We start from the raw sequence: 13,843 nt of genomic DNA, 5'->3' as shown, positions 1-13,843 counted from the left end.
ATTTCTCAAATCATAATAGGCACTTTAGTCAGAATAATTTCCCCAATAGACATCCTAATCAAAGTAACTATTTCAATCATAGATACCAGAATAATAACCTTATTCCTAATAGACAAAATTTTACACAACAACATTGGCCCAATCAACCAATCAATGTTCAACCTCGACCAATGAAACAAAACTTCCCGACAAATAAACAAGTATTTGGCCCAAACCAACCTAAATCAAAGAATTTTGGTCCTACCCCGATGTCCGGTATTTCTACCATAAACTCCGATCATTTTAAATCCCGACCTGAGTTTAATAAAACCGAGGCAGACATAACCCCACCTGGATGGTCATATAACAACATAGAAGATCAATTATCCGTTTTTACCCATCAAGGACATTTGACCTTTGAACAAATAAATACATTACAAATTCCTGATGATCAGCCAGACGAGTTCCCATACGACGAACAATACGACGACGAAGACTGGGATGCAGAACTAGCTGAAAATTTTCAAGACACCAGTCCCACATAAAAAAAAAATCAATCCCTCATGTTGAACTAAACACAAATTTAATCCATAGTTCACTTCCCTACATCCAATTAAGTAAACCTCCTTTAAAACTCCTCTTAGATACAGGTAGTTCTAAAACTATTCTCAAACCTGATATTGTACGAAAATATTTTCCGAATCTCATTAGAACAGACCCTATCCAAGTAAAAACTGGATCAGGACAAATCCTTGTGAAAATCCAAGCTCATATTCCATCCTTCCCCGAGTTCAATTCAAATCAAAAACTTGATACTATCCTTTTCAATTTTCATGAATTCTTCGATGGAGCCCTTGGTATAGAAGACATTAAAAAACAAAAAATAGAAATATCCTTCAAAAATAATACTATCTCCAATGACTATTTCTCCTTACCTATATCTTATAAACATCCAATATCATATACCCAAGATCAATCAATAATTCTTGCTCCTCAACAAATTACAAAGATAACCTTGCCAATAGATCAAACCAATAATACAGAACTCCTAATAAATGAAATCAAAGGTAATAAATGTTATCTCCCCACTACCTTGACAAAAGTAATGAATAATGAAATATGTTTCGAAATTCACAATTACGACACGCAATACCGCAACTTTGATCCCACTAAATTAAAATTTACACCTTCATCAGAATATCAAACCTACGATTATAAACTTATCAAAGAAAGCGAAAATTTACATCAAAAATTAAATTTAAAATCCCTATTAAGATCCTCACATTTAAATAACGAAGAACGAACAAAATTATTCCGATTATGTGACAAATATACCCATATTTTTCAAAAACCACATGAAAAACTAAGTTTTAGTAATACAGTAAAACATGAAATTCTTACAAAAGATGATAACCCTGTATATTCAAAAAGCTCCCGATACCCATATATTCATAATGAAGAAGTTTCTAAACAAATCTCAGAAATGTTAAATAACCACATAATAAGACCTTCCCAAAGTCCTTGGTCTTCCCCAATCTGGATAGTACCGAAAAAATTAGACGCAAGTGGTAAACGAAAGTGGAGACTTGTAATTGATTATAGGAAAGTTAACGAAAAGACAACAGATGATAAATATCCATTACCCAACATTACTGAAATTTTAGATAGATTAGGAAGATGTTCATATTTTTCAACTATAGATTTAGCATCTGGTTTCCATCAGATTGAGATGCACCCAAATTCTGTCCAAAAAACCGCTTTTTCAGTTGACAATGGTCATTATGAGTTTATCAGAATGCCTTTCGGATTAAAAAATGCCCCAGCAACTTTTCAAAGATGTATGGATAATGTTTTAAAAGATCTTCAGAACAAAATTTGCATGGTGTATATGGATGACGTAATCGTATTTTCCAACGGTTTACAAGAACGTCTACAGAACCTTGAGTTAGTATTCAAAACCTTTGAAAAAAATAATTTAAAGATTCAACTGGATAAATCCGAGTTTCTTAGGAAAGAAGTAACATTTTTAGGACATGTAATAACACCCGACGGAATAAAACACAATCCAGAAAAAATTAAAGCTTTTCAAAATTTTCCCATACCAAAGACTACTAAAGAAATCAAATCATTTTTAGGTTTATTAGGTTACTATAGGAAATTTATAGAAAACTTTGCAAAAATAACGAAACCTTTGACAAATTGCTTAAAAAAGATCGAAAAGATCGAACTAACCAAAGATTATTGCAATTGTTTTGAATTTTGTAAAACCTTATTAACAAATGACCCTATATTAATATTCCCCGATTTCACGAAACCTTTTGAAGTCACTGGTGACGCCTCTAATTTCGCAATAGGCGCAGTACTTTCTCAAAATAACAAACCAATTAGTTATGCCTCCAGAACGTTAAACCCGGCAGAGATTAATTATTCAACAATAGAAAAAGAACTTCTTTCAATCGTTTGGGCATGCAAAACATTCAAACCCTATATTTACGGCACTAAATTTACTATATACACTGATCATAAACCATTACAATGGCTTTTTTCACTAAAAGAAGCAAATTCTAAACTTGTACGATGGAGATTAAAACTGGAAGAATACGACTATATAATAAAATATAAAAAAGGGACGCAAAATAAAGTAGCTGATGCATTAAGCCGTATCAAAATAGAATGTAATCTAAATGAAAACGATAACGCTGACGACAACATTAGTACACAAGTACAAATCGATGACATTCTTGATACAATAATAAACAGTATATTAAGAGAAGAGACAGATATACCCCAAATTAGTAATGAAGAACTAAATGATTTAATACCAGAAATTCCTCCAGATAATCAGACTGTCCACACAAGTCAAGAGGAACCAATGTTCTCAATACTCTATACAGAAAACCCCCTCAATCAATATAAAACTCAAATTATACTAACGGAATCAAATACAATCCCTAGTAACTTTTGTGATTCAAGATATATATTTAATAAATTTCGTCACTTAATTACTCTTAAAAGTAACATAACCGACGAAGAAACCTTTCGATTTTTAAAACCTTTAATCTCACTCGATAACATCACTTGTTTTAAATTTTCCACTCCTTCGATCGAAAGAAAAATAACGCGGATCTTAAGAACGTCCCTCAGACATCATCGTAACACGAAACTCTTAATAGCTAATAAAGTCTTAGACGACATTATCAACGAACCTGAACAACAACAAATCATTAGATATCACCACCAAGGTAAATCTTGCCACCGAGGTATTAAAGAAACTATTAAGTCAATCAATAGAAATTATTATTGGCCTAACATACAAATAGACGTTACCAATTATATAAATACTTGCCAAACATGCCTAGTAGCAAAATACGACAGAAACCCACAAAAAATAAAATTGAAAATATCTGAAACACCCTCATTTCCTTTCGAACATATTCACATTGACACGTTCATCATAGATAAAAACCATTTCTTGACAATACTCGACCCCTTTTCAAAATACGGACAAGCTTATTACTTAGAAGCAAAAATTAGCATTAATGTCATGGAAGCCTTACTATTATTCATATCTCACATGGGTATACCACACAAAATCACCGCAGATAATGGTACTGAATTTAATAATCAAATCATAAAAGACTTTTGCCTTCTACACAATATAGAACTACACTTCACTACCCCTTACCATTCAAATTCCAATTCTCCTGTTGAAAGATTTCATTCAAGTCTAATAGACTCTATAAGATGTCTTAAACAAGAACATCAGAAATCAATTAAGTACCTCATGACTCTAGCTGTCTTACTATATAATAATTCAATACACTCCACAATCAAAATGACACCCTTTGAAGTAATCCATGGTCAAAAGACTAACCCCTTTGATATTTCCCCACAAATTGTTGTCAATCAATATACTCACAAGCATCGAGAAAATTTACAACATTTGCACAATCAAGTTAAAGAAAGAATTCAAAATAATAAAACAAAAATTATTGAAAAGAAAAATCAACAACTAGCGGAACCCGAACCAGTACAAACAGATCAAACGGTTTATATTCAAACAGAACCTAGAAAACCTAAAGATCACCCAAAATTTAAAGAAACAGTTGCTTTAGAAGATAGAGACAATAAAATTTTGACTGAAATTGGTATTATACATAAAAATAAAGTGCGTAAGCCGCGAAAAGTAATAGAGAAATCTTTGTTACAGGATGACAATGAATCTCTCTCTAACAATCCTCTACCTAACGATCCTAGCAGTAGTCCAGTCCGAAGATATAACCTTCGATCCCGTCGATAGATCGAAAGATATCATATGTTCCTACACAAATTAGACCTTCATCCTTTATATGAAGCATTTCAGAAACTTCAACTTTTAGATCAAAACAATCTAAGAAACACATCTCAAGGAATCTCGGAATCACTTTTACATCAAGAAGAAAATTTAAAAGTAATTGTTTATCAAGAATTTAGGAAATTTAGACCCATCAAACGTCAAAATCGAGGCCTCTTTAATATCATAGGAGACATTAATAAACAACTCTTCGTAACAGCAACCGAAAAAGATCTTGAAAAGTTCGACTCAAAATTGAATACCTTATTAGAAAATGAAAAAGAGATAGCGACCGAAGTCAACTTAAGAACTTCATTATTGTCATCATTCATAAATAAAACTACAAAAATAATCCATCAAATAGATGAAAATAATAAAAAATTAGAATATAACATCAAATACTTTTCAGATTCTTTAAGTATTAATTTCCAAAGACAAATCATCATAAATCAATTAGAACTCATATTATATTATGTTCAACAGATTGAAATTACGATTTCACTCCTTCAGCGAAATCAAATTAGCTTCTTTTTGTTGACCCCGCGGGAAATTGATGACATGGTCACTCACCTCAGAACATTATATCCTCAAAGTGAAATTCCTCGCTTTGGAAACATACAGTCATATTACAATTATTTCCAAACAAAATTATATTTAAAAGACTTTTGTTATTACATCTCAATTCTAGTACCAATAGTATCACAGAAAACGGAGCTTGAACTTTATCATGTAACCCCTTTACCAATTAAAAATATAACCCTCCTAGAAATCCCAAAATACCTTGTTATTGACTCACATGACAACTATCAATATCTGAACGATCAACCAAACACCATTGAAGATATATACTATTCTTCCGAAGTCAAACTGGTAGATCATCCTAATTGTCTCGTCGACATACTCCGCCAAAGACAAAGGCCCAGAAACTGTCAAATCACCCGAGTTTTCTACAAGACACCCTATGTCCTACAGCTCAAATCTTCAGATTACCTACTAATCACATCAAAGTTAGTAACACTACAATACAGTTGCTGACATGGAATCGCAGACACTAAAACAATTACGAAAAATACCAAAATCACAATGATCCCAGGCTGTCAATTCTCCATAGACGACCTTATCTACGAGTACGAAGACCCAATTATGACCAGTACTACTTATCTGTTACCAAACATAAATTTAACAACATTTCCTATGGGCTCACTACAGAATATATCCCTCGATGACCTCTACCAAGGAAAAAATCTTTTCAAGAATATCGTACATATAAAAGATTTTAAAGAAATCCCATGGCATATCAACTATACCTGGATTATGCTCATTTTTATATGTTTAGCCATATTGATCCTAACATACCTTTACTTCATGAAAAACAAACCCAAAACAGGTCTAGCCGTCATCTTCAACAAAGCCAAGGAACAAGTCAAAATCAAGCCCAAGGTGGACAAGGCAGTTGACGCTCTCGTGGACCCCCAACTTCCTTTTTAAGATGGGAGGAGTTACACACCCTGTATAGAACCCGGATCTTCTTTTATTTTTATATCTCGTTGTCCTTCATGCATAATACATTGTTATGTATACTTTGCCTATCTATTGACGTCAATGTAAATGATAAGAGATCCCTATATAAACTCATGCGAGATCTCTCATCATCAGTGTAATAGTAGTAGACGTTACGACTTGTACTGAATATCTAGTAATCAATAAACGTGTTGAAACAAATAAATGTGTTAAAGTTTTCCAAGTCACGAATTGCAACTTTATTTATCGTCAGTTCGTTAATTGTCATCATTGACAGTTGGTTCTTTTTTATTTTTTCGTCATTTGTGTTAAAATCATACCTTTAATTTATTTAAATGAAGAATACGCGACATGATTTTGGTGTATGGATATTGCGACGGTAGTACCACCGCCTCAGTTAGGAATATCAACGACGATATCCAAACCGCCATTTGAATCACTGAAGCAAACATTCAATAAAACCATCACATCTTCAATAGAGTGCGTTCCCTAAACCGTTGTGAAAGAGAAATTAGGCGAAGAAACAATGCTGCAAAAGTGCTCGAGCTTGTTGAAAATAAGCCTGGTACTAGTACGAGAAGAATTTCTGTACTTACTGAACAAAGTACACTTTGCGAGGAAACGGACTGCATTCCTATCATTATCAACCGGTACAAGAACTTCTCCCCACGAATCTTCCTCCACGAGTTCGTCTTTGAGAAATGTAGAACAATCATCTGGTTACTGTTTCAAGAACCCTTTTTTATGAGAAGCTACCTACACTTACAAAAGATGGAATCAACAATTTTCACAACGATCATGTGAATTTGCAAATTGCAAATGCATTGGAAAGCCCTCATCCTATTCGAGAAACTCATTTTCAAAGAAAATTATCCATAAACATTTGGGTTGGAATAATTAATAATGAAATTATCGTACCACATTTCGACAGAGGATTGAGTCACGCATTGCACAAGGTGGTGGTCACATTGAGCAGCTTTAATAATTATACTGTCGTTATGCTTTTATTAAAATAAACCACATTTTCTTCTTCTTAGCCCTCTAGTCGCAACAATGTAAATTACTTTTTAGCAACTAACCATACAACCTGGCAACTTCCAACACCGGTATTTGAACAACCAGTCGGGAAAAGCAAATAGAATAATTTTTGCTTAAAATTAAGTTATAGAATGCATATAAGAAGTATATCGGATAGCACAACAACACAGTTTCCGCGTGGAAAAAAATAAAAAATATCCCACTGGCAAAAACATCCGCCTCGACGCGGCAGATCATGTATACTTACCCTGCCTCAACCATTAGTCAAATAAAATTAAACGCACTGTACAGGAAAACTTTTACCTACACAGGTTTTAATATCTCACATTTACATTTGAAGAGCTAAACTTCTTTTACTTTTCCATTTACCCAACTTTCCATTTTAAAAAAATTAACACATACTATTAAGGTAATTTACTTGAAAAATTCATATATTTTTTAAATACTGCAAGTAGGTACGTACAACTAAGAAACTAATGCTTATTAAGTCACCTATTACTAATAGGGTTATCCATAAATTTTATTGACGACTTCCTCGATCTATCTTGACTTTTAAAATTTGCCTCAAATTTCATGGATAACGCAGAAAACGTTTTATTTCCTTTCCTAGGTGTAGCAGAAATAGATCTAAATTGATTAGAGGTTACAATTGGTGGTAACACTAAATGGCTTCCTTCGCTTTTTCGAAACAGCTCTACTGTGGAATTTTTCCTACTCTGCAAGTTACTTGAAGCGACATTCCTTTTCGAAAATTCCGGTTCTTCTACTTTAATGAAGGGAAGAGAATTGTATTCCAACGTCGTGTCAGCGTAATCTTTAACATCTCCATTTAACAGAGACTTAGATGACAGTCTTCTTTCATTAAATTGATTTTTTATTGGAGAAATTTTCAAATATTTATCAGTATCTAAACTTTTTGGCTTGTGGGAAATTGTAAATATACTTTTGTTTTTATTCCTATTTTCATCCAATTTTCGTTTTCTTGAGGTATTTATATTTCTTTGATTCAGAAGCCTATTTGAGGAATTATCAAAAGTATCTATCACAGCCGATTTCTTTTTAGTATTATTAAAAGTAGCTACATCACAATCCTTATGTAGAAAATTATGTTTATCACTACCGTAAATTATTAATTCCATATCTTCTTCATCTAGTAATTTCCGGATATTATGAGTAGAATTTACTGGTGTCAAATGGTTGTCGAATATACTGAAACAAAATAGAAAATAAATATTTGCTTTCTCTACATAATTTTCTTTATCAGTATTATAAATGCTATTATACAGGGTGATTCACTTTTTATGATTAGGACTTTAACCNCGGACCCATGTTCATATGAACTTTTTTACTTAGTTTTGATCATAGAATCGGCCTGTTCAGGGTTGGCAGCTAATTATGAGACACCCTGTATAGGTACTGGGTGTCTTGAAAAAAACGTAACAATCTAACTAGCTCCGCTAATTATTGTCAGATCTTTAAAGACTGGCGTTGATAGCACTGGATACTTTACAAACTAATATAAATTTAATTTTTTCATATCTGCTTAGTTTTTTAGGGGGTTGAAATTAAATTAAATTTAATAGCAGTTTATTTGAATTTTTAAAGCTATTGACATTAATCTTGTTTCTTAAAATTCCACAAAATTTCAATGCTATAATGTGTATATCGTTCTTTCTAAGAAATTCACTCTATATTTTACAAACTGATGATAAGTAATAGGAAAAATAATTTTGACAAAGCATTCTGTATAAAGAAAAATATATAGGTACATAAGGAGGAATTGTATGATAAAACTTTGTACATTACAAATATTTAACTTGTGATATTGTAAATATTTGCTTTATGATTTAAATACGTTTCCTTTTTTTCCAAGAGTAATAAATAACATAAAGTTATGTTATAGGTTGTAAAAGTATAATTATATCCCATTTAGCAATATTAATGACTGGCAAGCCACCATACATTTAACAAAACACAATTTATAACATTATTCTCACTATAAGCATAAAACAGATAGAGTTAAAATGTGAGTTTATAAAAAGTTTTAAATAAATACCTATAGAAGGATGGCACCCATCTCTGGCAAAGACGAATTTAAAATTAAATTTGGCTACAATCTCTCACATGTGTGTCTTGCTAATACTACTAAGATTTTATTATTAACAACACAATTTCACATTTTAATCTTGGTAAATGCTGACTACGTTTTAATTCACAATTATATTCTATGTCTAGTTTCTGTTTTTATAAATACTTACTGTTTTATTTTGAACGTTTCCAAAATTAATTAATAAAAATAATTTATGAAATATTGTTTTATATTTCAATTTTCACTCTATTCTACTATCAGGTAAAAAGCTGCAATTAAGTAATTTTATTATTATTCTATTTTAAATATTCTTGTACTTATATCTTATGAAGATAATATGTTCCTTCTCTGATTACTAATTCTTGAACAATTATTTTAAACAAATGTAGTCAACAGTGGCCATTTATCAATCACATATAAATTTTTCATCAAATTCATGTATAAAATATTTCACATTAATGTTCACGCTTTAAATTATTTAAACTATGAGAGCAGTTAATTAATAAATAGTTGATATAAATTAACAATAACAATATACAATTGTCTAAAAAATTTCTTGAAGTATATAAAAATGTGAATAACTGCTCTGATAGGATTAGAGCTTTTTTAGATATTTTAATAACGTTTTCTACAGAACAGTGATAAATATATGAAATGTAATTTGTTCATAGTAACTAAAAAGGTACTCTGAGCAATTAAAAAAGTACTGCTGTTGTTGATGTTATATCATTGTTAAATAAAGATGCAAATTGTACATGATATGTGCGATTTCTGAAAATAAATCAAGCTCTATTTGAAATAATATTGTTTTTATTTCTTTAGCTCAACCAACAAGATCTTCGACATTAGCAAAGTTGAGTTTTTATCTGAAATTCATTAAAACTTTGAAACCATGGCATATACTTGAATAATATTTTGTATAAACATAGTAGATACACTAATGACTCAATAGAAACCTTAAATGCTTTGAGAAAAGTTCAGGGTCGGTCTCAGTTTTCTTAACGTTGCCTTCAGTTCTGATATCGACCTATAGAGAAAGCCATAACCATAACAAATAATACTATAATATTGATAGCACGCCTGAGCCCATATACCAACATTTGTCAAACTATTATAGGGGTCATATTTATACGGAGACTACCTTTGTCCTTTAGAAACACGAATCAATACTTAATTTTTTCAAATTCCGTAGTGAAAACTTATTTTTTGTAACTTGTTTTAGTAATCCTCATACCCCGAAGCTGGACAAGCTACAAACAAGGGTGTGCGTTAGTCTCAGCGCATGCACAATTATGAACTGGACTATGCATTGTTGTCAAATTTCATAATTTGAAGGAAAGGTTATTAAAACGAAAATTTTGACACCACCTGCCGTGAAATACCTATTGCTCTCATAAATGTTGAACCAATATTTTCTTATTCGATACTAGATGTTCGGGATAATCCATCTAATATCGTATTCTGTTTTTTCGGACAAAAAATTGACTCTAACCATATCAACTTTTTCTCGATTCGTATACATGCTTTTTTATAATATCATACAAAAACTCAAAAATTTAAATACAAAAATACACTTTGTAAAGTTATACACTTACACCACACAAAGGCGCTTTACAAAGAACCTCTCGTAAACCGATAAAGTCGAATACTAAAATAAAAATGTAACAAACCCGTTTACCATCCCGTCATATCGTACCAAATGGAAAAGAAATTGCAGTTGCCGCCTCTCAAAGGCGGTACCTATGTCATTTCAGCAGCNGATATTATGAGTAGAATTTACTGGTGTCAAATGGTTGTCGAATATACTGAAACAAAATAGAAAATAAATATTTGCTTTCTCTACATAATTTTCTTTATCAGTATTATAAATGCTATTATACAGGGTGATTCACTTTTTATGATTAGGACTTTAACCATCTATAGATCTCATCAAAATAATGTAATTTTGAAATATACACTTTTTCTTCCAAAGCCATTTTTCTCAAAAACCAAGCATTTCATTTAAAAATAGTAACAGACCCTTTTGCTGTAGAATAAACCGCAATGTAAAAAAATATATTCATTTTGAAAAATTATATTAAAAATAAGGGCAATCAGAGACCCTTACGCCGGACGCCTGTGATTGATCTATTTTCACAATAATTTGTAAAATCGATAGAATGTTTCATTCGTACACTACATACTAAATATAAGACAAATGGCTTTCATAGTTTAAAAAATAAATAAATAAAAACCAAAAAAAAATATTTTTTTTCAAAATCTTATATCTGCAAAAGAAAGTCTTTGGAATAAAAAGTGTATAATTCAAAATTATTATTTTGACGAGATCTAGCGATGGTTAAAGTCCTAATCATAAAAAGTGAATCACCCTGTATAATGACACAAATAAACTGAACTGTATTGGTTGCAACTGATAAGTCATTTTGTTTTAAGATTAAGTAACATTCACATCTTTATTCGGGGAAATTGTAGAAATACATTTACATTACAGTCAGAAGGGCTTGAGCTAATGGAAAAAATAGTATTTACCTAGAGTAAATCCACTAATACGACGTCCAATCTAACTTTCTATAAATTTAGTATAAAAACAGACAATTTTTGAGGAAAATCAATATTTGCAAATGTGTCTCTTTTGTCTCGCAATTTTGCATCCGCTCAGCTACTCTACGCTTCGCCCCGCAAACAAAAAATTTGCTCGCCACAAAAGTAACACTTTTAATCCTAATATAATATTATACTATTGCCATAATTCTTCCCAAGTTATCGTAAAAAACTAAGTTATTGAATAGCAAATCCAAGGAACCTCTCGCAAAAGTCGCATAAAACCTAATAGGCTATTGACTATGTACTTTAGATATGAACTACAACGTAACAGAAATTTTATTGTTTAATATGTTCAATTGACCCTAAAAAATGATAAAACCGCGGAGTGCTACCTTTTAAAGGGGTGCGTTTTTGAGAATGAAGTAAAAAGGTGGTATTTTCAGTTTTTTGAGTTTTACTCGAAAACTATGATTTTTTTTCTAAATAATTGTCAACAGAAAAGTTGTAGCAAATTGAATTTCCAATCGAAATGGGACCTTTTAAAGTCAAACCTACTGTAGTAACCTGTTTCAAATATTTAAAAAATCCCGCGCGATTTACTTATTCGAAAAAGAAGAAAAACAGGAGATCTGGAGTAAAGTGTTCAGTGTTCATAGTTCTTATTTCTTATCTTAGGCTTATGGTTAATTAGGAAAAAGAGAGGTTATGTGCTATGTTATGTGCGAAAAGAAGCGTTGTTAAGATTTGTCTTTATGAAAATATAAAGTTTTAGAGAAAAATATAGTGTGCCTTCCTGAAACAGCCACCCAGATAGAGCTCCCTACAATAGTTATAGTTATATAATTTCTTATTTCTCTCGTTCTCAGCTTAGAGTATTTGCAATTATGTGCTGCTAGAGAGAGATAGCATATACCCTCCTATACCACACTGACATATTCTCTCTCTCTCTCTCTCTCTCTCTCCGCTACACTCTCGGCCACTGACACGCTGCCTCCAGTAGTATCTGCTTTAAGGTTCTCAGATATTATATCGAAACTGACATTGCCACTGTATATTATGAGTTAAAATATAAAAATATGTCTTGTCATGTAACAAACAAGAACACATATTTTATATAAAAAATATTATGTAAAACTAAGATAAAGAAATAAAACTCCATTAATATAATTTAATAGTTTTCAGGCGAAATATAAGGTCTGTTCCAACAAGAGTCAGGGATTGGTTCCGAACCGTTTGAAATATTTGGCCAGCTAAGTTCTAAATGTGTCTTCAGTGAATATATCGCAAGAATGAGTTGGATTCACATTTCTGACGGTTCGGAACCAATCTCTGACTCTTGTTGGNATAATCTAACATATTTTCACAAGAGACACGAAAAAAAAAATCGTTTTTTTTTGGGGCCACCCTATATACATAATAGTCCAACTAGACTAATTTTTACAAAATGTTTTATATAGGCAACATATAAGTTTAATTCATTAATATATACAGGGTAACCGCCGAGGTATCCGAGATACTTCGTATATGAATTTTATGAATAATTTTAACCTAAAATTTTTCTATTCACTTTTCCCGAATTCTCAACGGTTCATGAAATATCGAGGTTTGAAGTTGCCAGGTTGCAAGGTAGTTGGTAAAGAGTAAATTACATTGTTGCTACAGAGGGCTAAGTAATTTAATTATTAGCGACTTCGCTGGGATTAGAAAAAAATTGTTGATCGAGTTACACACCCTGTATAGAACCCGGATCTTCTTTTATTTTTATATCTCGTTGTCCTTCATGCATAATACATTGTTATGTATACTTTGCCTATCTATTGACGTCAATGTAAATGATAAGAGATCCCTATATAAACTCATGCGAGATCTCTCATCATCAGTGTAATAGTAGTAGACGTTACGACTTGTATTGAATATCTAGTAATCAATAAACGTGTTTAAACAAATAAATGTGTTAAAGTCTTCCAAGTCACGAATTGCAACTTTAACTGGCGCAGTCGGTAGGATAGTGCGTAGTCCAGAAGAAATCATATTTGGTAGTAAGAAATTTACCAACGTGAAGAACCCTTCCAGACTATTGACTCTCAAGTCTTCAGCACTAGCCAGAACACTTTTGGAAAGGACCTCAAGAACTACAGCCATTCTCTGTTTAAGAAGCCAACTGATATTGGTGAGTCTGTGAGTCTTCCCTGTTCCCATTCCCTTGATTGATACTGATACTTTCAAGTTCTGTGACAAAATTACTATTTACTCCCTGAATTGACTGTTTATCAATTTCCGGTTAGGTTAAGAATCTAGAGGTTAACTGTATATTAATTTCTAGTTAATTAAGAATTTTT

The 13,843-nt window shown here is 31.7% G+C and overlaps 1 protein-coding gene across 1 annotated transcript in view; it reads right to left on the bottom strand.

Annotated features, from left to right (window-relative positions):
• Positions 1-7,321: 7,321 nt before the first annotated feature.
• The window catches only part of LOC108912917, an 8,960-nt gene continuing 2,438 nt past the window's right edge, over positions 7,322-13,843 (bottom strand). Inside the window, exon 3 of the mRNA XM_018718345.1 lies at positions 7,322-8,080. Within this exon, the coding sequence (XP_018573861.1) occupies positions 7,360-8,080 (721 nt within the window). The 3' untranslated portion in view covers positions 7,322-7,359. The remainder of the gene's footprint in view (positions 8,081-13,843) is intronic.

Source organism: Anoplophora glabripennis, unplaced genomic scaffold (genome assembly GCF_000390285.2).
Source record: "Anoplophora glabripennis isolate ALB-LARVAE unplaced genomic scaffold, Agla_2.0 scaffold687, whole genome shotgun sequence".
In the NCBI taxonomy this organism is placed as follows: domain Eukaryota; kingdom Metazoa; phylum Arthropoda; class Insecta; order Coleoptera; family Cerambycidae; genus Anoplophora; species Anoplophora glabripennis.
The sequence above is the reverse complement of the archived record's forward strand: the minus strand, read 5'-3'. Positions and strand labels throughout refer to the sequence as shown.